This window comes from Ricinus communis, chromosome 9 (genome assembly GCF_019578655.1).
Source record: "Ricinus communis isolate WT05 ecotype wild-type chromosome 9, ASM1957865v1, whole genome shotgun sequence".
Taxonomy (NCBI): Eukaryota; Viridiplantae; Streptophyta; class Magnoliopsida; order Malpighiales; family Euphorbiaceae; genus Ricinus; species Ricinus communis.
Window position 1 is genome coordinate 7,737,234 of NC_063264.1, and position 26,521 is coordinate 7,763,754.

At 34.4% G+C, this 26,521-nt stretch overlaps 3 protein-coding genes across 3 annotated transcripts; 2 read left to right on the forward strand and 1 right to left on the reverse strand.

Annotated features, from left to right (window-relative positions):
• Positions 1–591: 591 nt before the first annotated feature.
• On the forward strand, positions 592–6,351 carry LOC8279838 (OVARIAN TUMOR DOMAIN-containing deubiquitinating enzyme 2). The gene is made up of 9 exons (XM_002532510.4): positions 592–862; positions 1,644–1,726; positions 1,840–1,885; positions 4,018–4,126; positions 4,488–4,579; positions 4,705–4,767; positions 5,184–5,302; positions 5,765–5,840; positions 5,955–6,351. The coding sequence occupies exons 2-9, from the start codon at positions 1,662–1,664 to the stop codon at positions 6,009–6,011; spliced, it is 627 nt and encodes a 208-aa protein (XP_002532556.1). The 5' UTR covers positions 592–862; positions 1,644–1,661; the 3' UTR covers positions 6,012–6,351.
• Positions 6,352–8,695: 2,344 nt separating this feature from the next.
• On the forward strand, positions 8,696–11,089 carry LOC8279837. Its single transcript, XM_002532509.3, has 2 exons — positions 8,696–9,816; positions 9,893–11,089. Exons 1-2 carry the CDS (start codon positions 8,834–8,836, stop codon positions 10,995–10,997), a joined length of 2,088 nt encoding a protein of 695 aa, XP_002532555.3. The 5' UTR covers positions 8,696–8,833; the 3' UTR covers positions 10,998–11,089.
• Positions 11,090–20,084: 8,995 nt separating this feature from the next.
• Positions 20,085–24,427, reverse strand: LOC8279853. The gene is made up of 3 exons (XM_002532506.4): positions 23,713–24,427; positions 22,796–22,924; positions 20,085–21,859 (listed from the first exon to the last, which is right to left on the reverse strand). The coding sequence occupies exons 1-3, from the start codon at positions 24,163–24,165 to the stop codon at positions 20,297–20,299; spliced, it is 2,145 nt and encodes a 714-aa protein (XP_002532552.2). The 5' UTR covers positions 24,166–24,427; the 3' UTR covers positions 20,085–20,296.
• Positions 24,428–26,521: the final 2,094 nt, after the last annotated feature.

The window sequence follows — 26,521 nt, forward strand, 5'->3', positions numbered from 1 at the left end:
GATCCAAAACGCCAGGCTCTAGATAAGCTTTCACCGTCCAAACATGAAACTCATGTCAAAAGTTAGTTGGTAGTTAACGGCCCCACTTTACATGACAGAAAAAATTAAAGGAGGAATTATAAAATTTTTTATATATTATTTATTTTTATAAAAGATATAGTGTAAATTTCATTTTATTTCATAAAATTATTAAATATACGATTTTAAAATTATTATGGTATTAGTTGTTATTTTAGTTGTTTTAGTTATTTAATAAAATAACTCAAAAAATAAAAAAATAATAAAAGTATAATTAGAAAACAACTAAAAGATAATTACACTATATTTCAAAAAAAATTCTAAAGATAATATTTTAAAAAAATTTATTACAATAAAAGTAATTTTTTTATTAATTTTATAATATTTCTGAAAAATTATCAAAGATGGGACCCATGATTTGCATCAGATGCCCAAAATCAGCAATTCGACCCACCAAAAATCCAATCACAAATATTACATCACCACCACGAACAATCCAGATTAGGTGAATGCCCCGTCATACATACATCCATTCACACTGAATCATTCTTCTAAAAGGAAAATTCAAGAATCCAGAGAAGCAAAAGAAACGGCAATAACATTATCTAAAAACGCACGCACACAGTCGAGAAAAAAAAAAAAAAAAAACTTTGCCATATTCCTCAGTAATAGGCCTTAAAAATGGGAAACGTCCTCAAACTCACATACAACATCTTCTTTTTCTCTTTATTCCGTACCTAAAGCCAAAGCCAAGGATACCCACTTTCTCTTTCTTTCTTTCTTTCTTTCTAATCTCACCCTGCTCATTGTCTTTTCATTTTCTTGCTTCAAAGAAAGAAACTCTGTAAGCTTTCTTGACTCATTTTGGTGTTATTTCTTTATGATTGTTGTATATGCTATTATGTGCTTGAATCTTTGACAGTTATTTTTGTTAACCAATATGAGATCTAGAAATTTAACCCCCCCAATGTTCATCTCACATTGTTGCTTGTTTCTTCTGGGTTCTTTTCAATTTCTTTGTTGTTGTTAGTATAGTTTTTGGGTTGGTTTTGCTGGTAAGACTCTACTAGCTGCTTCTTTTATTTTATTTATGTGTGCTTTTTATTTATTTATTTTTTTCTGGTTTTTTAAGTTATTGTATTTGTTTTTATTTCTTTGTGTTTTTATAGGATATATAGGTTCTTGTGCTTTTTCATTGCTAGGCTGGAGAATTTTGATTCAGAAATTGTGAAATTTGTTCCTCCCTGCCCCCTTTTTTTTTCTTCTTTCTTTTTTGGTAATCTCAATTCTCTTATGAGTTGGATGCTTTATATATATATATATATATATATATATATATATGAAGGAAAATTACTGTCTTATATTATGCTTAATTTGTGAAGTAAGCAAATATTTGAAGAAGTGGAAACCATTAAGATGATTCTATGTAAAGAATTGCTTTAACGTCTTGTTGTCTAATTGGGTTATTTAGTTTTCTTTGTTTGAAATCTTACCTTCAAATTAATATATTAGTTGCCTTTTTGCTTCTTGGTTGTTTTGATTGCTATAGAGATAGAGTATGCAACTTCTATACAATGATTGATTTATAATATCGAAGCAGCTTAATGTATTTCTGATTGTTTCAGGCATATATTTTCTGAACCATGGAAGGAATCATCGTTAGAAGGGTGATTCCCTCGGATAACAGTTGTCTTTTCAATGCTGTTGGGTAAACTTTAGATTCTAAAATTTCTATTCTTTTTCATTTGTTTTATTGGCTGGAATATGTTGAGGTTGTACTTCAAAACTTTATTGTTTATTTTTCTTAATTCAACTTTTCAGGTATGTTATGGACCACAACAAGAACAAAGCTCCTGAGTTGAGACAGGTTTTCATCTATAACATCTTGGTGCTTGAATTCATATTTATTTCATCTTTCTGCCACATGAATTCCTTGATTCTTAAGCTCCAATAAAATTTCTTAAACATAAGTATTGATTTTGACATTTTGCAAAAGGCGCTAACCCTATCCAGTCTAGTAGGTTTTAGATAATTACGTGAGTGATCCATGATCTGGCTTCCTTGTAGTATGCAAACTGTGTTCTATATTAGTGGCATGATTAGATGTCTAGCTTTGTGAAAAAAGTGCCACTACTGTAATTTTGTGTAGACCTATGCTATAATTTAAAAAAAAAAGATGGATCTTGTAGATGCCTAAATGGCTAGAGGAAAATCAACATTAAAATAGGTCCAGATATGCCCCTAGACATACTACAGAGGACAAATTTGTTTAGCTGACGTGGCAGAGTCAGTCCTAGCTTCTTGCTTTTAACAAATATAGTTTCCAATTATTTGTTGTAAATGTTCCTTGGATCAGGTACTAGCTCATCATTTCTAGGAGGGGATGTGAAGTCTGAGGTTTTTTAGTTTTACTAGTAGCGAATGTTCAGAAAATAGTTGTTGTAATATGGATAATTATGTTATTCTAAAAGCATTAGAAGGTAACAAGATGAAGAGAAACTCGTATCGTGACTAATGACCCTTTATTATCACATAAGTTGAAACCAAAATAGAATTTTACTTGTCCTGGAAGGAGCATTAACAATCTGAATGGACAACTACACATTTTAGTGATACTGTGAATTTGAAGCATGTGGAATGCTTTGGTATTGGATATACTATATTCCATGTACTTTTTGAATCCATTCCATTTTCTTGAGTAGCAAGTTTATTTTTAGTGAGTGGATCTGATTCTCTCTCTATCTATTTTCCAAGCGGGCATATTTTTAACTGTTCTTCGGCTGCGCTGGTTAGTCTTCAATAGTTGCTATGTGATTTCTTGAAGTATTATTATTAAAATTGTGATGCTTCTCAAATTCTCGCACTTCAAATTTCCTATAAGTATTGTTATGGACTTTGCATTATGGGGGTGAATTTATTTATTGCTCTATTGGGAATCATGAAAAACTGTTGGCTGTTGGTATTATTCATTGCTATATATAATATTTTCATAAAATCCAATGCGACATAATGTTCTGAACAACCTAGAAAGGGATAGGTTTTACATTTAGTACAGAATTGCAAGAGCTAATTGCTCTGTTTCCATATAGTGATGTTCAGAGGCTGTATAGTGTTGCCCACGACTGGTTCGGCTAGTCTTGTCATTAAATTTCTGGAGGATTCTACTCTTCTTCAGGGGTATTAATACTGGCAATCAATTTCACAGCTTTGCATTTTAAGCTTCTTTTGGAGTAACTATTGCTGGCCTGTCATTTTCATGGCTTTGTTAAAATGTTCTCAAAATTTTTCCTTTACCTCTCTAGAGTACTACAAAGAAGTAAGACATCAACTCTAGGAAAACCATTCTTTTGTTTTTACTTAGTTCTATTATTTATTTTTCTTCACCTAACGCTAGTAATTATGCCAAAGTCAATATTGTGGGGTTATTAGGTGAAACTTTCCTCTAGCCCAACTATAATTGAACATTGTCCTAGCTGTTTTCTATCAAATAGAGCTAAAAGAAATTCTGTTGCATGCTATTCTACCAAAACTTGAACCTTTTTTTTTTCAAATTACATAGATCTTTTGGATTAGTCTGGTCAAATGTGACCAGTCATTAGAATCCCTTATATGATTTAGGGCCCACTTGTGGCTTAAAGAGTGTTCCTACTTTCTAGTGCATCCCACTGTGTGAGGGCTGGAGAGAATCATCTATTCTACATGGCTTTCTCATTGCTTTTTTGAGAGAAGCAATTTCCATGAATTGATCTTGATTCCATAATGTTCTGTTCACTGGCGTATGTAAAGCTAGCAGATGTCAGGGGACTCTCAATTTAACTGGCAACTGTAGTACTGAATGTTTCTACAAGAATGAAAGGGCAGTTTATCTTGTAACTGCAAAAGATCATTTTATCTATTCATCTTTCAATTTTCGCTCCAAACTGCAAATCCTTAATTGTCTTTTTTGTCTTGTTTCTTGACATTCTTCGCTGTCAAATTTCTTTTTTTGTTTTTTTTAAGGTTATAGCTGCGGCAGTGGCAAGTGATCCGGAGAAGTATAATGAAGCATTTCTTGCGAAACCGAATGGAGAATATTGTGCTTGGATTCTTGATTCAGAGAAATGGGGAGGTATACTAAGCAAAATTTTTCTTTTGTTGAGTTCATACTTAGTTATCTAGAGGTGAAAATGACCAAAAGTAAGATTCTGGACTTTAAGAAATGTGGTTTAATATCCAGCTTATCTTGGAGAAGTAGAAAGCAGCAGCTACTTCTGCTAAAATTGTTCCTTTTAGCAAACAAGATTTGCTTCAATTTGAAAACATGAATTTTTTTCCTGCAATTTTTGTGAAAAGCAGCTAAATTTCCCTCTTAGCATAGGATGACTGTTAAAATCTCAAATTTGAATCCTTGTTCCGTAATACCTAAGCAAGATTTTTGTTTGTTTGCTAATAATAGCCTTTTGCTGATTTTCTGCATGTGGTTTTCATAGGTGCCATTGAGCTTTCAGTATTAGCAGATTACTATGGGCGTGAAATTGCTGCATATGATATCCAAACCACGCGATGTGATCTGTATGGTCAGGTCTGTGCTAGTTGTTTCTATTGTTATATGGCTTTTCTAAGTTGCATTGCTAAATGTTTTCTTTGACCTGTCTTCGTCCCAGTTTCTCTCTCTCTGCCTCACTCTCATTTGTTGCTATTTGACAGGACAGAGGGTACTCAGAAAGAGTGATGCTTATTTACGATGGGCTTCATTATGACGCTTTAGCTGTATGGTGTTTTCTGTCCACATTATTTAATTGAAATCTTGTTTTGATTTTAATTTGTGCTTTCTTTTTCCTATCTTTTCAAACTGAAGACTTGATCAAGTTGGGAATAATGATTAATGTATGAACTATAGAAATGAAATGTCTACCTGTCATTTGCAAGGGAATGTCCTAGATTACTTACTGCAACCTAGGCAGATCAATCTATTACATTGGATGAGTTGCATGCCTTTTCAGATGCTATAAACAGAAAGATATCTTATTGACCTCATGGATTAAAGAATTCATTCAGTAACAACTGCTTTTTGTTCACCTGCTATAATGCAATTTTCATCTAATTCTTCTGCTGTTCCTCACCAATAGTTTGTTGCATTTAGCTTTATATTCAACTTATTTCCTGCTTGGCATTGCATTTGATAGATTTCTCCTTTTGAGGGAGCTCCAGAGGAGTTTGATCAGACCATATTTGCTGTACAAAAGGATAGAACCGTTGGACTTGCTGAGGGGCTTGCTCTTAATCTTGTTAAGGAGCAACAAAGGTATTATTTTAGTTCTTTTTTAGATGTATTTGTACAAGACTGATACAAGGGTAAACCAACAAAATTCTTAGAGGGAGTATATACAAATATATGTATGAAACTTCTATACAGGTTTATATATAGAAAATTATTCAACATTAAATTATGTGAAGACATGAAGTGTTCTCCGGCTGAAAAAATGTTTTTGCAGTTTTAAACTCATGATAGTCAGGCTAACTAAAACTTCATAAAAATTGTCAAATCATCTCAGACAGTCTGTAACTTTCAAATGATTGGCGTGTTACGTCAAGGATGAATATTAATCCAATCCAAATTGCGAAAGAAAGTAGATATATCTCAATCTTAGTGTGCTAACTAATAAGGACTGTTGTTGTGGCATTTTCTCACACTGCTTCCACTTACTACACAGTTAAGTAGCGACTCACTGCTGGTTTGTAATGCATGAGCTCATATTACTTGCAGGAAACGAAGTTATACAGATACTTCCAACTTCACTCTGCGTTGTGGGGTATGCCAGATCGGTGTTGTTGGTCAGAAGGTTGGTTCATGCTGATACTAATACACGCTTGCTTCAATATATATTTTGTTGCTTAAGACACGATTTCCCTAAAAAAATCTGTTTTTTAAATTTCATTTGGACGTGAATGTTTAGGAAGCTGTTGAGCATGCACAAGCCACAGGCCATGTGAACTTCCAAGAATACAGATGATAGAAATTGCAGAGGAACAAAGACTCATCTTAATCTGGTCAGCTCGTCTTTGGATTTTAGACCATTGGGTGGTTTTACTATTCAGTCAACAAGTTATTGGATTCTTTGAGTAACCAATAAAATAGTTATTTGTACATCTGAATGTTGTTGTATAATGGTTGCCATCAATATATTGCCATTTCTGTTGGGTGCTTCTCTTGGCAATCTAGTTCTTCAACATTATTCTTTCTCCAATTTTAAGTTTAGAAACATCTTTCCATTGTATTTAATTGGTCTTGAGATATTTTTTCATAATTGAGTTCTTCTTCCAATGGAAATTCTCCATATAAGTTCGATTCCATTTCGTCCTATTCTTCTTCATTTTCACATGACTCTTCAAGTTTAACATAGCTGAGGATGGCCAGGGTTCAATTCGAGTAAACCATCAAACAAGAGCTTCAAATTTAAAAGAAATAATAGATGAGATGAGAGGGACTTATATTCATATCTTAGGATAATATGTGTTGGATTCTAATGTGTGCATACGTTTTTTATTTTTTAAAATTTATGTTGATTAAACTGTACTAAATATTCATTAAACATGTACTAAATCTTCATTGTTTGCTAATTTTATTTTGTTGAAAAGATATTTGTATCATAATATAAATATTTGTAATATAATTTTAGTTTGATTTTTTCTATTTACTAACAGTAAGGATAATTTATGTTATATATATTTACGTTTGAACCGATTAATAAATATGGTGTTCATTAATAATGAACATTTATTAACAAAATAACAAACATTATGCCTATCAATAATGAATAGTTATGTTAATCATGAAAATATTTTAATATGCATCACAAAAATAGTGAATCAGACTTTTATAAAAAAATCAATATCATTTTTATTTGAAACAATATTTAATAGTGATATGAGAAATATATATAAGGTTATAACTATTGATTTAATAAGAATAAATTAATAAACACGCAGATCATAAATGATGACCAACTTTTAATAAGACAATGAAATTTAAAAGTTGATATAATAAAAAATGAACATCTTTATAATAAATAATAAATATTGTGTCTATGAACTATGAATATTGATGTTCACTATAAAAATGTAACACTTTGGTTACAAGATTATTAATTACATATTAATGAAAATTTTGAATTGTCAAGTGTGTAAAACCTTAGTTTCATTAACTGATAATATAATTTCTTTTAGCATATGAAGACTTCCTAAAATTATATTATACTAATTTTAATAAATAATTTATTTTATTATTTTTTAGAAATATATCGGATTCTAGTTTCTTTGGATTATGAGTAATTAAAAAAAATAAAAATTGAGTTATTATATTTGACATATAAATTTTTTATTTTGACACGTCTATTTATTTTTAACACATAGAATTTAAATTTATATATAAAAAATACGAAAGAAATTAGAAAAATTAATTAAGTATTATTTTAAAAATATTATAAATAATATAAAATATTAAGAATCCTATTTGATTTTACCTATAAACCAAATTTATATTATTATTTAAAATCAAAATAATTATGACAAACATACAGTGTATAGATAAAAACTAATTTTAATAAATATAAGAATATTTATTTAATATATATAATTTTTAATAATATTAACTATTATAATTTAATTTATCATAAAAAAAAGGACTAACGAAAGCAGGGATTGTTGCCTGAGATGAGGATAGAAGTTTCAAAATAAGACTTTGAAGTTATAAGATTTAATAAACATAAATTCAAAAGTAACTGAAGGTTTATTTTTATTTATTTTTTAATAAATTATCTATAATATAATATGAAGAATGTAAACCCTAAAACTATACATATAATATAGTTTCTTACCATGTTTTTGGTTACTAAGTGTATATATGGAACACATCAATAATATATATATATATATATATATATATATATATATTGATCTAGTTTCCTTTGAGGATTTTCTTCTTTGAGAAACATAAGATGTCGGCATTGTTTCCTCATTGATTAGTATTTAATTGTAAGTAATTCCTATTTTGGATGGTCTAATTCCAAAACCTAATTAATTTACTAAATCATAAGTAAATTAATATATAAAAATAATGTACTCTTAAGATAAATCCACTAAATAAATAAATAAATATTTTAAATAAAAGTTACAATGGCAATTAAATATATTGCGACTAACACTATAAATAAGTAGGGAAAAGTATAAAAAAAAAATGTCACGTGGTTAGGGGCTTTAATACTTAAAAGACTGATTTTTTTGTGATAAAAAAATACTATGTGATTTAGTTTTTTTTTTATATTTTTATTACTTATAAACCAATATCTTTAAATTTTTATGATTTAATATTAGTATAATTTTTATTTTTAATAATAAAATCACTTATTAAGTAGTTTAGCGTATAACTAACTATACTGAATTTATATTAAATAAAATTAATATATATATTTTAATTTTATTAAGAATAAAAAGGAATAAATTTTAAATAAAATTATAATCTTTTAAAAATATCGTGATAATTGATTTAGTGACAAATCACTTAAATAAAATAATTTTATTATTATACTAATATTAAATTATAAAAATTTGAGAATATGTTTGCGTATTCTCTCAAATAAAGTATTCCAATACGGGTGTATACACAATAATTATCCTCCTGGGTTAGGTAGCATTTTCTTTTACTAGACATGCCCTAAGAAAACTTTCTTCTTCTTCCTAATTACAATTATCAATCTTCATGTCCCAAGAAAACCCCTAATCGAATTTCTTTTCATCCCCCTTTTCACGCTTGTATGAAGTTGGGCTGTTATCAGTTATGGATCAGCAAGACATGGAAGATAACGGTGCAGCCAAGAGACCAGAACATGAACGCCCGCCAGCACCTGCAGGGCCATATCCTTGGCTCGTTTATTGTCATGGAAAAGGTAGAGAAGATCAAACGTTTGGGACTATATCAGACCCCAAAAGAACGGCGCTTAGGAGGATTCCTGAGTTGGACAGTAAAATCTGCTGGGCTTCATCTCACGGGTGGTGTTCTTTCTCTGACAGAGCGCGTCGCCACTTCTTTCTATGGAATCCTCTTACTTTGGAAAAGATAGACCTACCTGATTTACAGGTTTATAACATTATTTCAAGCGCTTATTTATCGTCTTCCCCTCGCGAAACCGGCTGCAAGATCTTATTATTCGTGGGAGATCATCCTTCGATCATGTTTCTTGAACTTGGAGACAAAGAATGGACAGAAATAGACTACAGTTTTCTTCAAACTGGAAAGGTTGTTGAGTATGACCATATCCTTCGTGACCCAGTTTACTGCAATGGGAAGTTATATGTGTTCTCGTATCTTACTAACAGCGCACTTTTTGTCCTTGATGAAATTAACAAGGGCGGCGTTGTCTTGCGGTCGTTAAATGTTGAGTATCAAAACATTATGTCTCAGTTAGAGTCTTTAAACTTTCGTAGATGTTTTGTGGAAGCCTCTGGTGAAATTTACGGGATAAATATATTACTTGGAGGATATGATTCCCGAGTTGTTGATATTGAGGTTCGCAAAATAGATTTTTCTCGTATGGCTTGGGAGAAAGTAGAATGTGTGAAAGATTCAGTGTTATTCCTTGACGATCATTATTCTATTTCCTGCCCTGCAATCAGGCCAGAAATACAAGGGAATCGCTTGTATTTTGTTCTAAAGGACCACAAATTGTACTCTTACAGCATAGAAGATAGAAGCATTTCATTAGTTTCTCCATATCTACCGGAAGATCCGTTTTTATCCTTTTGGGTAATGCCTGATCTCAGGTAATTAAACTTTGCAATAAAAACTAGATAGCTTTAATTTCATTTTCTCTTGAATACAAATATGATATATTTGCAGGGACTATGCGGGTTCAAGGAATAGAGAAGAAATCGATGCATGTGGGGAAAAGCAAGAAATTCATCAAGAAGCATATTTCCATCGTCTTCCATCAGATGTTATTACTTCATTGATTATCAAGCGTCTCAATTTAGTCCATTACTTGAACTTGCGTACCACTTGTAGCTTGTTTCGCTCATTAGCGCCTCCAATACAGCAGAAACTGTGTCTGCAAAACCATTCATCATCACCACGGCTAATGTTCTTTGAGAAAGATAATATTTGCACTTTCTTTGAACCAAAGAATTCCGACAAATGCTATTTGCACTTACCCCAACAGTTAGCGGGATGCCAAATTTGTTACTCCAAAGATGGCTGGTTCATGATGTCTAGAGGAAAGAATTTCTTCTATTGTTTTAATCCCTTGACAGGGGAGATTCTCAAGTTTACAGACACTACTTCCGTTTTGGAGTTGGAGCTTATATGTGTTGGCTTCTCAACTTCCCCAACTTCCTCCGACTGTATAGCAGTAACCATTTCAAAGCTCAATAATCTGATTGAGATATATTTTGCTTTCCGTGGAGATACAAAATGGGTCTTAGAACAAATTGATGATGATACCGATTTTACTTTCGGTGGTAATAGCCCAGTCTTCTACAATGGCGTATTTTACTATTTGGGTGAGAAAGGAAATTTAGCAATTCTAGAAATAATAGATGACATGGTTACTTGGGAAGTTCTATGGGACCTCAAAAGTCCTCGCAGCCATTGCCACCAAAATTTTCTTGTCGAATGTGATGGAAATCTTCTATCTGTGTTTGTTGGAGAATTCGAGGGTTCTGTTGAAGTTTTCAGGTTAAGTCAATCCAAAATGGTGTGGATCAGGGTTGAAAATTTAGGAAACTATATGGTATGCGTTAGTCGCTCGTCCTCATTTTCTAGTTTGGCAAAAGCCCCCGGAATGGAGAACAAAATTTTCTTTCCTAGATTTTATGGGGAAAATATTGTCTTCTACTCACTTGACACAAATAAGTTTCACTCATTTGATCGTCAGAAAATACCGATCGAGTTTTACATTTCAAGAGAACAGTTGCGTTGCGGTTGGTTTGAACCTCGGTGGTACTAGCTTTCTCATGTTTTATGCAACCACATAGTTTCCTGTTTCTCTTAGTCTTTGTTATGCTAATGCATTGTTTACGTAAGGTTGTCTTGATTCAAGCAGTTTACTATTGATTCTGAGATTATTTTATCAATTCCAATCCATTTCTTTCCGCCTGAAAAGCTTAAAACTAGTTCTGATGATTTTCTGAAACTCTTATATTAAAACTGCAGAGAAGTTAATTATGAGTTAAAGATAGATTGCTGGTGCTTTGCCGACCAACCAAATGATATTTGAACTCTAGAACTTTTGCTAGATGTTGAAATATATATAAAAAGAAAAGTCAAATTAATCAATGCATTTTATTGTATTTCACAATAAGGGGATAAGGGAATTCACGTCTCTTCCTTCCTTCAAGGAATTATATCAGTGTGTTGTTTAGAGACAAAAAAAAATTGAAATCATTTGTATTTTTTTTTTATTTTTCTTATTAGAACACAATGGCAATTCATATCAATCCTACTATCGCTATTTTTGGTACATACAAATACAAGAGACTATTAAGGTTTTAAATTGATTTTAATAGGCTCCAGTTGACCATTAACAAAGGGATTATCATTCTTTAATTTATATTGATTAGTATTAATCACTCATGATTAAAAGTCAATTAATACAGATCCAATATCTAATATATATTCATTATGTCTATAGTTATATGGTAAGTCTACCTAACAATTTATCTCTGTCTGAGTTTGAGTTGCATTTTCTTTTTGGTGTTCTGTTGCTGGGTACTTTAATCTGTTGTAGCTTGTTCTTTTGTTCTGCTCATTACCTGTTCTAGCCTGTGTTTTTTTCTTCTCTGTTGTTTGCTCCTAGACTTGAAGCTTGGGATTTTTGTCCAAGCTCTTTTCCTTGCTGCATACTTCTAGGAGGAGGAGGTTTTTCATCAACTTGTGCTTCTTTGCACGAGTTGATTTTTTCCCTAATCAATTGATTAATAAAGATTTGCTTATCAGAAAGAGAACTTACCTTGAGAAATTCCTAATCAGAGGGATAATAATATGGTCATCTCTTTCTGAATTTTGTATACCCATGTTTCTCAATTACATGATCATGGACATGGCTACTAACAAACATGGTTCGCATATGATATTTTGAAGAATCTCAAATGCCACGAGGATGAAGATCCTCTTCAAGCTAGCAGTGAAGAACCAAAAGGTACAACAACACCAGCATCAATATTTATTTTTGTCTTTCAGTCTTTCTTAAAGCTTCTTGTAAATTAATAACCTAGCGCCTATTATCAATTTCAAATACTACTTTGAGTGCAATGCTAGAATTTGTTGATATCATAGCTTTCAAATTAATATGCATGGGATGTATGCATGAATAATAATGATAATAATAAGAATAAGAATAATTATTATTATTAATAATAATAAATTTCTAAGGGGAAACATTAATTTGTAATTTCTTTTGCTATTTTGATCTTTTTCCTAGGTCTTGGAACTTAAATGGTTTTCACCACTGCACCAGCAGTGAACTGCAACCAAATTTGGAACTTAAATATGGGTTTCAACCACTGCGACCAAATTTGGAACGTAAATATGGGTTTCAACCACTGCGACCAAATTTGGAACGTAAATATGGGTTTCAACCATTGCACCAGCAGTGAACTGCTACCCAACTGATTGAGGATTTGCTGGGTTGTTAACTGGTTGATCACTGGAGGAATTTGAAGGCCTCAAAGACTCTTCAACGAGAGCACAATCTTCAACTATCACAGCCAATTTAGGTTTGTATTTTTTCTTAGAGCCGCTATCAACTGGTTGATCGGTGGACACTCTTTAACCAACACAACTAAGTCCAGGATGACAAAAATCCCGCTTACAATGGGGAAGAAAATCAATAATAATGCGATCAACAAGACCATAGAAAAACCACTGAAACAACTGACGGGTCCAAGAATAAATAGTAGTAAAACAAAATAAACATTCAGAAAGATCTTCATTTTATTTTTCATTCTTCTCTTAATAGAACAAGAAAATTCAATTTTCCTGGTTAAAGAAAATGGAGATCAACCATTCGCAGCTCATTCAAATAAGAATTTAATCTAGCAAACGAATGTGAGATTGTTGAATTGTGTGCATAACATTAAAATGAAAAGCACTAGATCACAGAATCAAATTAAAAATTGTGAAAGATAAGAACTTTATAACAGGCCGCCAAAAATCAAAACATATTGTAAAATAGAAATAGAATTAAGAAAGATACACGAAGCCTTCAACATTGGTACACTTGTAGTGAATCAACTGCACAATAGAACCGGCTTTCAAGTTTCCATCGTTAACCAGGTGATTCATAGGAGTAAGCAAAATCGCCCGATGCATATGTAACCCATCTGATAAAACAAATCGGCTGCGGTCAATCAGTTCGAGCGATTTAGTCAGGACTAAATCAGGACTAAACCCGCGTCCGCCACTTGCAGCGTTGGCTTGAGTTCTGCTGCTGTTGCCCCTCCGGTTGTAATTTATCGCAATGGCTCCTTCGGTCAGATTCATGCTCGCCGTTTACTATTCAAATGATTCGGAGTAATTGAATGGAAAAAAGAATATAAAAAAAAAAAAAAGGAAGCATAGGGTTTCATGCATGGCTCTAATTATAAGTGGGAACGGAAAGGGATGGTTTTGTAAACGGAAGAGAAAATCTCGGGTTAAATGCGCGGCTGGTTCACTTTTTTTCAAATGCTTCGATTTGTTTCGTTTTGGTACCACTCTTATTATTTCTGTATCTTCCACCGGTACCAATGAGTAATCCGACACTTATTTGTTGATGTGCCTACCAGATTTATAAAGGATAACACACCACTTGACACATTTGTTGCTCACTCATTTACTCTCTCCTTCCTTTCCTTCAATCCTCCCCTCCTTCTTTTTCTCTTTCTTCCTTTTCTCTTTTCTTGTCTCTCTCCTCTCTTTCCTTCTCTCTCTTTCTTTCTCTCTCCTCCCTTCTCAATTATACCCGAAATACTCTTTCAACTTCAAGAATAATTATAATAATTACAACCAACCCATTTTCTCTATCTCTTCAATTTCATTATCCCAATACAAGCTTCTACTTTCTAAATCACTCCTTCTTGCCGCGGTTTTTCCATTAAGATTTCAAGCTCTTCGCTTTTGCAGCACTGCTGCTATGATTCTTGCTGAACTTCTGAGTTTTTGTTGCTTTTTATTGGGTTGTCTTTTTTATCAATTAATTGGGATCAGATTGATTATTTTCCATTTTTGACGTCTTTTATTGATAAATATGGATTTACTCTGTTTCTTAGAGAGAAATGAGTTAGGATTTGGTCCATGTTGTTGCCTTTTTCATCTGGGTTTTTGTTGCTGAGTTGGATAACTATTTGTTTAGTCAGCGACAGATGTGGCAAGTAGTGTGTTATCCTTCATAAATCCGGCAACCACATCAGCAAATAAGTGTCGGATTCCTCAAAGGTACTGGCGGAAGATACAGAAATAATAGGAGTGGTACCAAAAAGAAACAAATTGAAGGTTTGCTACCATTTGAAAAAAGTGCGAAGGTTTGGTACCAGCGGCACATTTAACCCGAAAATCTCTTTCCATTAATTATGTGACAAAGTAATGGGTCAAAAAATGGGTCGATATTTAATGATGAATTCGTGATAAAAAAAATAATAAAAAAAATAACAGACGCAATTAAATTTTATTGTTTAGGTAATTTTAGCGATTGAACAGTAATGGATTTGATAAAGAAATTATGAAGAATTTATGAAGCTGTGATTTTATTATATGATGGAATTCTGATTCTTTACAAACTGTTGCTTGTTATATATACAAGTTGAAATCCTACTCTAACGGTTGCCTTTTAACGTATACTTCTCAATGTGGAAAAGGTTGAAGTGACCTTTCCTGCAAATACTCCTTTTTTCCCTTGTAGGTCTCTGATGAGCAGTCTGCACAAGCAATCTGGCTTGTGCAGCCTTTGAGACCACTGTCTTGTCTTTTCTTCTTTCAACACTCCCTCTAAAGGTGGGTTCATATAAGTTTATTGAACTCATCTTGCTGAGAATTGAATGATGGTTCTGTTTGTCAAGCGCCTTTGTAGGAATGTCTGCTAGTTGGTCTTGACTTTTGATATAAGTAGTTTTAATTTCTCCCTTTTGAACTTTTTCCCTGATGAAGTGGCAATCTACTTCAATGTGTTTAGTTCGTTCATGAGACATAGGGTTTGATGCAATGTGACGGGCAGCTTGGTTATCACAATGCACCGTCATAGGTCCGTTGCTTTCAATTTTCATGTCTTTGAGGACTTGCTTGATCCAAATGAGTTCGCTAGCTGTAGATGTCATTGCACGATATTCAGCTTCTGCGTTAGATCTTGCAACAACGCTTTATTTTTTGCTTTTCCATGTCACCAAGTTTCCTCCTACAAAGACACAAAAACCAGTGGTTGACTTTCTGTCACAGCTTCCAGCCCAATCTGCATCAGAAAAACCAACTATAGAATTAAAATTGTTATTCTTCATCCAGATTCCCTGTCCTGGAGTTCCCTTTAGGTATCTGAGAATCATGTCTATAGCTTCTAGGTGACAGGTACTGGGGGCATGCATGAACTGGCTTACCATACTTACTGCAAATGATATGTCAGGTCTAGTGACAATTAAATATATTAGTTCTCCTACCAAGCGTTGATAATGTCCTATGTTGGCTAGAGGTTCTCTATCTTCTAGATTAAGTTTGACTTTGGTTTCCATAGGAGTGTTGGCAGGTTTAGCTCCTAATTTTCCAGTTTCTTTTAATAGATCAAGAATATATTTCCTTTGATATAGGAATAAAACTTTCATAGACTTTGTCATTTCTATGCCTAGGAAATAAGAGAGCTGCCCAAGGTCTTTAATATCAAACTCTTTCTTTAGACTTTGTTTGACATCCTTAATACCTTGATCATCATTCCCTGTTATTATGATATCATCAACATATACTAGAATAATGATAGTATGTGTGTGATTGTGTTTAACAAACATAGAAGAGTCAGAATCACATTTAGTAAAACTAATTTTTAATAGAAAGAGGCTGAGTTTGGCATACCATGCTCTCGAAGATTGTTTAAGGCCATAGATAGCCTTTTTTAGCCTACATACCAGGGAAGCATCTGTGGCTGATTCGTGGCCAGGGGGAAGAGTCATATAAAGTTCTTCTTCTAGGTTTCCTTGTAAAAAGGCGTTCTTGACATCCATTTAGAATAAGCTCTATCCCTAATTGGTTGCAATTGAAAGAAAAATTCTGACAGTGTTTATCTTGGCAATCGGAGCAAACGTCTCTTGGTAATCAACTCCGTAAGTTTGAGTGAAGCCTCTGGCGATAAATCCGGCCTTGTATCTTTCAATAGTCCCATCACTGTTATACTTTATTTTGTATATCCACTTGCATCCAACGGGTTTCTTATTTGCAGGAAGAGATACAATATTCCATATGTCATTCTTTTCTAAAGCTCGAAGTTCTTCTTTCATAGTCCTACACTATTTGGGATTAGTATTGGCTTCGTAAAAGTTTGTTGACTCAAAATGAGTTGAGATTTGGCTTAAGTAGCTACGGTATTGGCATGATATGGTAGCATAGGAAATAAAACTCTGGATAGGGTAAGTTACCGAATGAGACACATAATCTCTTAATTTTAGGGGAGGTCTAGTTTGACAAGTGGATCTTCTCAAGGTGATTGCTTCTTCTTGAGGTTGAGGTTGGATTTCAGAAGCTTGAGGTTGAATTTCAGAAGCTTGAGGTTGAATTTCAGAAGCTATATCTTCAACTGTATTGTCTCCTCGTGAAGGAATTAACCTTGAGACTGGAGACGGCTCCCCCTGTAGTGAATCCAGAGTAGGGCTGCTAAAATGAAAATCAGAGTTAGGCGGAAATAATAACGTGCATGGCCCATGAGGATTACTATGATTTTGAGCGGTGTAGTATGGAACAGTCTCGATAAATGTGACATCTCGAGAGATGTAGGTTTTATGAGTAGAGGGGTCATAACATTTATGCCCTTTTTTAGTTGAGCAATATCCTAAAAACAGGGTTTTGACAGAACTTTTATCTAGTTTGTGTTGACGGTTGATGTGAACGTAACAAACACAGCCAAATACCCTAAGGTGACCTAATTCAATTTTTCTGCTTTTGAGAACCTCTAGCGGACTCAAATACTTTAAAGTGGCAGTGGGAAGTCTATTAATCAGGTAGGCAGCAGTGTAGAGGGCATTTGACCAAAAAATTGAAGGGACATTATTTTGAAAAAGGAGAGTACGAACGACATTGAGAAGATGTCGATTTTTACGTTCAGAAACACCATTTTGTTCAGGGGTATTGATACAAGTGGTTTGATGAACAATACCTTTTTGTTTAAAGAATGCAGAGAAATTTTGGTTTATGTACTCCGTGCCATTGTTGGAGCGAAAATTTTTAAAGTAGCATTATATTGATTATGGATGAAATTAAAGAATTCTTGGAAACGAGAAAAAACTTCATTTTTTCCTTTTAGTAAATAAACCCAGGTAGTACGAGAGTAATCGTCAATAAATGTGATAAAATATCTAAAATGATTATAGAATGTAACAGGGGCAGGTCCCCAAACATCATAGTGAATTAAATCAAAAGCTTTTTCAGATACACTGGAGGATAAAGAAAATGGTAATCAAGTGTGTTTAGAAAATTTACACACATCACAATTGCTGGAATTTAAGTTATAATGAAATAATTTATTTAAAACATTATCAGAGGGATACCCAAACCGCTGATGCATTAACATGCCTTGGTTAGGGTTTGTTGACAAAAGACATTTCTTGGGTAGATCATGGAGGTAGTAGAGGCCATTTTCTAGTTTTCCCTCACCAATCGTCTTCCCAGAAATTCGATCCTGAAATATAACTGAAGTAGATGAGAAAATAACATTGCAATTTAAATCACAAGTAATTTTACCCACATATAACATATTAGATTTAAATTCAGGCAAATATAAACTATTTTCAATGTGGGAGTCAAGTAAATTTGAAGTGCCATATCCCTGAATTTTGATTTTATCTCCATTTGCAACAGTCACATGGTGGGAATTGGAGACAAAATTAATTTTTTTGAAGTTTCTTGGATCCCAGGTCATGTGGTCTGTTGCACCTGAGTCAATAATCCAAGTATTTTGACAAGGTTTCAAAGAATTTTATAAGGAATTTAAGGCAGTTTGAACCGAACCTGACCCGTCGGATTGAGTTGACCCGAACCTGTTGAGTTGGAGAACCAAGGCCTGTAATTGGGCCAACATTTCTGCCACTTAGGCTTGTTGCTTCTGCTGGGCCTGATAGGTCTGTTGGGACAGCTGGGCCTGATGGGCCTGGTGGGCCTGATGGGCCGGGCGTGACCCGGAGGCATTATAACCGGGTCGGGTCAAGTCCAGACATTCCGAGCCGGGTTGCTCCTGTGGGTCGGGTCGATGTAACCCTAGGGAGTCGGGTTGGGGGGTCATATAATTTTTCGCATATGACGCCCAGCCCCCATATTCCCCTTTCTCCCTAGGATTTTCCACGGGCTTTCTTCTTCCTCCTCTTCTTGTTCCTTCGCCGCTCCCCCTTTCCCACCCTCGGGTTGGCTTGAGCTGCAAGTGAAGGTGCCAACACTGAGCGCGATGGTGACCCTGCTTCTTGTAGTGGTCGCATCGCTCGTTCGTGCTCGCCCCTCTCCTTGTCTGGCTTCCTTCGATGAGATTGGGGCTACGCGATGCGAACGCTTGACTTTCAATGAGATCGAGTGAGGCCGAAGGGTTCATTAGAGTCCTTCGAGTCTCCTCGCGTTGCACAATCACAATAACAGAGTCGATTTTCGGTAAGTCAGTAGATAGGAGGATTTGAGACCTCAAGCTTTCATAGCTTGAGTCTAATCCTCCCAGGTAGGTGTACACAAGATCATTTTCTGCTCTTCTTTGAATTTCCTCTGCATCTGTCGATGGAGGTAAGTAGTTCTGAAGTTCTTCCCATCGTGTTAATATTTCTGTGGCATACTGCGAACTTGATTTTGTGCCCTGAGTGATTCTTGCTAATTCTTGTTTAAGGTTAAAGATATGGGCAAAATTATGTTAATGGCCATATAGGCTTTTTACTTTATCCCAGACTGTTTTTGATGAATCCAGTAACATATAGAGCCTTGCAATTTGCGGCTCCATAGTGCTTGTGAGCAACGACATGACCATGTGGTTTGTCGTTTGCCATTCTTCCAGTTTCTCGAGCTCATGCTCTGTCGGGGCTTCTGGTCTCTCAGGCTTTGGCTTTGGCTTTGTGCCTGTGATGAAGCCAAGCTTTCTTCTACCACTGATACCAATGTAGACCGATTTGGACCATTCGAAATAATTCTGATTTCCTTTGAGAATGGTGTTGGTTAATTTGTGATCTGTTTGTGACATGTTGGTGGGTAAATGATGATTACAGGATGGTAACCTGCTCTGATACCATGAAGAATTTATGAAGCTGTGATTTTATTATATGATAGAATTCTGATTTTTTACAAACTGTTGCTTGTTATATGTACAAGTTGAAATCCTACTCTAACGGTTGCCTTTTACCGTATACTTCTCAATATAAGACAGGTAATGGCTTTATGTAATGGAATGGATCCTAGCAAGAAGCCATAGCATTTAAACGGAAATCAGGGCAGCTCAATAATATTCTTATTTGTTTGCCAACGATCCTTTTTGCCATCTTTGCTTCTGCTTCTTTTTTCTTTTTGATTTTCTATATTTGTTTGACAATGTTACGTGGGTGCACAAATACAACCGCTGGAGGAAGTAAACCATCTTCTAATAATGAACGAAAGTATAGCTACATGCTACAGCTATTTCATTTCTCACTTAATTTGTTTTTGGTTAACTTAAACAGCTATGAGCAAAAATGGCAACCATGCTCATCAATGAGATAAATTGCCTCATTGGTACTCAAACCATTTCATCAAGTTGGACACGAAGCATAATCCGATTAACAAAAAAAGAAAAGGCAGCATAATAGAAAATTAGAGAGGCAGCTGCACAAAGCATTTAAAGAGGCGCTTCCCTAATGTGCCCACACCAAAATGCAATTTCCTCTAAGAATGCATTTAGCAACAAAAAGCATTACATGTATACCCAATTGGGCATGGTCCGTGAAGGCTGCAAAATTATGCATCTTCTGCCTTTTTTGAGCATTTACAACAAGAAATAGGGCTACTTCCCCAGTCAGCAAAGAAATGACGCTACTTATTTCCATCTGCATTATCCAGAAACAACATTTTGCATCCCTAGTTCTAGATCTTCTGTTTAAGCACATGGCGCAATTGGACCTTCTGACTCTCCATTCTTGCCTCCATAAGCTTTGCCTTCAAGCTGTTCTTCTGTGCACCGCGCGGCCATTCAATGCAACCTTTCATTCCTCGAGTTATGTGAGGATTACCAGAGTCAGGTGAACTCCACTGCCCCGTTAAATCTGGGCTAAGTCCGCCTTTACCTGACCCTCTATCTGGGGATACAATGACCCCATTCGATTTCCTTCCATTAGAAAGCCTGCCATTCATTCCATCTACTGAAATTATTTTATAGTTATCCCCACCAGATCTCCAAAGCTTTGCAATGGATGACACCTTCTTATACTGCCTTATTGGCACAGAACAGAGTTCAGTAATTTCAGTAATTGAGGTTTCATCACATGCGTTTTCTTCCCACTCAGTTCCGCTCCCAGAGACATTACTATCCCGATGATTCTTATTGTTGACAGATGGAACACTACCTTCAGGTGAATAACTTGAGCCTTGATCCTCCAGATGGCTCACAGTTTCCCACCCACTCTCATCTTCTTCTATGTCACCATTCTGGTCATAAAATGCATCAGAATGTCTATGATTGCCATTCTTGTTTATCACATTGATTTCAGGACTCACGGTATGAATTTTTGAGGCATGGCTGGCAGGACTGTAAGCAACACAAGGTTCAATCTCCCTCTCATTGGGCTCACCACAATTAACTTCTTCAAAAACAGAGAATATATCATCTGGATTAGGTGGCTCATATGTGAATTCCTTCACGTCCTGAAAATCCACAGAGGCAGCAGCCTGTATAAGTGATTCTGCTTCTCTCATTTCCTTCAAATCCGGGGTTGCAGTTCTTGACCTTAGGAAAGTTTCTAAATCTGCCACAAGCCGGTTCATCTGAGAATACTTCGCTTCAAGCGCCACCTTTGCATCAACCAGCTTCATTTGAACACGCTCTTCTCGCCATACCTCTGCCATTTGCAACATCTTCCTTTCCTCGTCCACTTCCTCTCGCAGTTTCATGGATTCCCTCTTGAATGCTTCAACTTCAGCCTTATCCTGCCCAATCTCCTTAGCAAGTTCATCGCATACTTCCTCAATCAATTCTCTGGCCTTCCTTTCCTTTTCATAGTCCTGCATAAACCGCTTTGCTGAAACCTTCGCATCAGCCAGCTCATTAACCAATTTGGAATTTACAATTTCCAACCTTTGGCGATTTTTTCTTTCACGGCTCAAATCACCTTTAATGTCGTCAATAAATGCACGAATTTTTTCATGCTCTCTGCTCCTCCATGCAACCCTTTCTTCACTGACTTTCTTTAAAAAGTGCTCCATTTTCTTTTTTGAAGTTCGGCGCTCAGCCTCAAGTTCTTGAATGCGTGCTCGAGCCTGCTCTAGTTCAGCTTCAAGTGCAGAAACCATTGATACAGCACTAACTTGATGATCAAGACGCTTCATTTGGCTGTAAATCTGGCGCACCTCATCTATTGTTTCCAAACAGACGGGGTCCCACTTAGTTGCACCCTCCATTGCAGTGTTGGAAAATTGAAATGAAGGTTCAACCTAAACCGAAGAGCACAAGTTCAACACCAGTATGAAGATGCATATTGAATATATAAATACATAGATCTTTAAGTATGTACAGTAGAAAAAAAAGAGAGAAGGAAGCAGACCATTACATTCTACGTGTTCAAGATTTCACGAAATATAATAAGAGCAAATGACACACCTTTAAATTAAGAACTTTTTTAAGTTTAGAATATTAAACCAGAAAAGTATGGCTGTATTACTCTCCAAAATTCCTATATATACATCTTATTCCTGTGATTTCAATTTTTGCATAGCATGCAAAAAGTTTTAGTGAGGTTTTCATCCAACCCGTCTTGATCACAACTTTTTTATCCAAGAACAAAACAACGCAACCTTGCATTTAATGAAAACCATGCCAATCATAAGCCAGCACAATTGTGCAGCACTGTTTTGGATTAAGGAGTGACATACCATTCCCTCTTGAAACTAGACAAAATCAACTCAACTTGAACCATTATAATGTTATCCATGTTGATTGAAATGCTAGATTTATTTGGTACATAGCCTACCCTTTTCCTCAACCAACTGCCTAGATGATTAATGATCCCCCATTCCCGCAAATGATTGTGCATGTAGGCACATGCATGCACATACCAGTATTCAGAAATACATCTAGAAGCTGAACACAAATAGTAAGCACTAAATTTCCATGTATAATAACGCTAAGTAAAACCCTAAAATAACTCTGCATGCTAGTCTATAACCAGTTGCATGACATTCATCCTTAACAAAGGAATATCATCCAATGTGATGAAGACCCACATATGTAACAATATATACGCCACATAAGTAGGACGATAATCTATAGTGTTACTTTAGGTCTATTATTAGCGTCAATAAGTACTTCCCATATTGATCAAGCCATTAACAGTTAACATTTCAGTTAAATAACCTCAAGAACCTCCGTACCTTACAAAAGAACCTATTCTTCATATCAGAGACAGAACTCGGACTCTGTAACGGATCCTTTACTTCAAAACCGTTAGTTTTGCCACTGTGATAAGGTAAAAATGAGATATCTGCATGACCAGCACCAGGCTGCACAGAGAGAGGGGGAAAATATCTCAATATCTTCAAGATTCAATAACAAAATCTTTGTTATATGGCTGTAGGACACCGAGTAATCAATAATTAAAAAAAGATTAATCAAATAGCTCATAAACTGTTGAGATTACCAGAAGCCATTTATATCAAGAATCAAGAAATAGTAAATGACATTAATTGAATTAAAAATATATATATATACCATCCAAAGATGATATATTACCAAATTAATAAAACTCCAATTGCACTGAGCAACTAAAGATTCTCTGAATGTCATCTAAAGAAAAAATAGATATACCAAAATAAGCATCGAATATATTAGTATAGAAGATTTGATTGGAGAAGTATAACCCAGCTCAGAAAAACTCCAAAACTGAAAGCACCAGATTTTATACAGAAATTAATGAAACCAGCAGATGATGTAGTGAGAGCATAGTTGATATTAGCCTGGTACAAAATGCATGAAGACTTTCACTCTGTTTCGTAAAAGTTATTTGGTAGTGGTTTTTTTTTATTATTTCTTTCACTGGATTAACGATGTCATTTTAATTAAATTATTATCATTGCCCAAAATTAAGTACCAGAAATAAGTAGAGTACCCTGCATATATCGCAATAATCAAAAACTAATATTTATTAACAAAATCTAACTAATAATCACACAATTTTTAAATTTATCACATCACGATCAATACACACTATCAAAAACAACACAGCAATATATTTTACTTTCTTATTTATTTGTTTGTATATAGATCTTAACAAAATTCAATAAAAATTTACCTGAAACCCTAATCGATCTCGTGACCTCCTTCTCTCTCCATGACCAGCACTAACAACAGTCTCCGGCAACTGCAACCGCCACAATCCAGCAGCTAGCTTCCGAGCAGACACCGCTCTAGATGAAAATCTACGGCGACCTTTCCGACCACCACTATCCAACTTCTCCTCCACTACGTCGCCGTCATCGTCATCATCATGACGATGCACTTGAACTCCTTTATCATTATTGTTATTATTATTATTATCGATCTTCCATTTCAAGAAAGGAGTGTCAGGTCGTGTCCGGGTCCTGCTCCGGCTCCGCCTTCTACGAACCGGAGTTCGGGCTGTTTTTCTTAGTCGATGATGGGGCTTGAGATCTGGATGAGGCTGAGGGTTTTGAGGTGCTCTTGAGCAAGTTATTGTGTTTCCCGGAAATGTCGGCGTCGAATGCGGTCTTCCGGTAATCTTCATTTTTGTACTTTTACTCTATTATTACTACTGGTACTGCAACAACAATCAGCCATTTAACACGAGCACCAAAAAATAAATTTAAGAACCAAGAAAGTCACCAGAGAGATATAGACACAGAGAGAGAGGAGGGCGGAGGCAGGGAGAGAGGTTTCTTGGGTACAGTGATTGCTTGTGTGTGTGCTCTGTGTGTGTGTGTGTGTGTGTGAGTGAGAAATGAAGGAAAAGAAAGAAAAAAAAAGGGTAGAAAGAGAGAAAGAGATAATAGAGAGAGAGGAGAAAACGACGCAGCCTAATACATTGTATAAACGTCGTACGTTTGCACAGCGGTCAACGTATTTCTTTTCTGATCTAAAGTGTTACGACGCCGTTTGCGGAGGAGAGAAACGCGCTTCGCACGTGCTTTTCCTGCAGAGAGACGTTGGAAAGTTTGTGTCTATTTTAAATCCCCGGATTAATACGGTGACGTTAGGTAATCCAAAAATTGTAAAGAAAAACAAAATGGGAGACTAAATAAAATAAACTATGCACTAAATAACTTACCATAAAAATTCACTTAGTATACATACTGAAACTAAAAATTTCTATATTCTAAAAATAAACATTTTTACTATTTAAGCTACGTGAGAAGCGTGTAACATAATACTAGTTGATTGGTATTATATTTGTACTAATTAAAAAGGATTAACAATAGTAAGTAGGGGTAGCATAATGATTATAATGGAGGAGATGCAAGTGTAAGTGTAACACATGGATAGTGGGGGTTGTGTTTTGGGCGTTCAAAAGCCATCATCATGGTTCATGAGTGCCACTCTCATCACGTTGGCTGTTTTTTCTTTTCTTTTTTGGAAGTCCAGTGAGTGATAGAAGATAAAGACCCTTTTCGTATTTTATGCATACAAGCAATCCATGAATTTCGAGACCATACGTGTGCATGTACACCAACCATACTTTATATATATTATCCTTCCAATCAAAAAAATAATAAGCTTAATTATATTTTCCATATGTTTTATTGTACCACTCTCGTATTTATAAATAATAATTTTTTAATTATTTATTAAATTAAAATATAAGATTTGATTTAATTGAGCTTTTAATTATTTTTTATCATCAAATTAAAGTGGATCATAAATGGATATAATCTAAGGTGGTTTGGTTTCAGATCATATTAGGGTTGAATGGGAGTATGTGTGTGCGTGAATTTCATAAATATAAGCATTATTGGGTAAAATAGAAAGAAGAAAAAGGTGGATGGAGTGCACATATTTCTTGAGGCACATTATGGGAACATGCATGCAGATCTATTTCCTTCTGCCCTTGCATTATTTAGTCCACTGTGAAGGCATCCGAGGAGAACCAAGAAAAAAAGGAAAACAAAAAAAGAGGAACTCCCACGTGGCAATCCATAGTTAAATATCCACATCAAAAAGGTAATCCTATGCTTAGTAATGCATGATTTTTTATTTATTTTTTCACAATGCGACAGAAATTGTACCCACATGGGAGTGGCATTTCCATACACACTACTATATGGTCTTACTTGATTTAAGAGCCTATTATTATTATTATTATTATTATTAACCATAACATAGATTTTTGTCATTTTTCAGATCTAATGTTTCATTATTTTTATACCTTTGGTCCCATGCTTAATTACTAATTAAACTATTAAGAGAATTTCTATTTAATTCTAATCTTACTCTTACCCAAAATTTAATATTTCTCTCTGTTGCCCAATACTCGTAATATATTTAAATCATGTTACATGATACTAAGAGAATTTTATTATGAGAGAAGAGAAAAATGTAATTAAAGTACTAAATTAGATGTATTATTAGTGGAATAGAGTCAGTAATATATTCAGATATGAACAAGGACACCATCATTTCTCCTCTCCAAACAAAATCAACCCATCAATTCTAAAAGTTAGGCTCATTTTACCATCAAGTTCTAATTATTTATTATTTTGCTATTAGTTTTAAAATTAAATTCCTAAAATGTTATCTGATTTTTCTATTTAAGCTCTCCATATTAATTTTGTCTCACTATCTCAGCTAATTATTGATTATATATTTCATTTTAATATTATGTTTGGTTGAATTTTATTAAAAAATTTAATTTTATTTGAATAAATAAACATAAAATATAAAATAAAATGAATATAATAAAATTGAAAAAAATATTTGGTGTTATGAAATATATTAGTAAACTAATATGAAATCTATTTTAAAATTCTATCTATTTCTTATAATTTAATTTAAATATAATAAATTTTGCATAAATTTATTACGTTGAATTATAAATTAATATCTCATTCATTCAAAGCACTGTAAACATTAAATTTATAAATAAATTT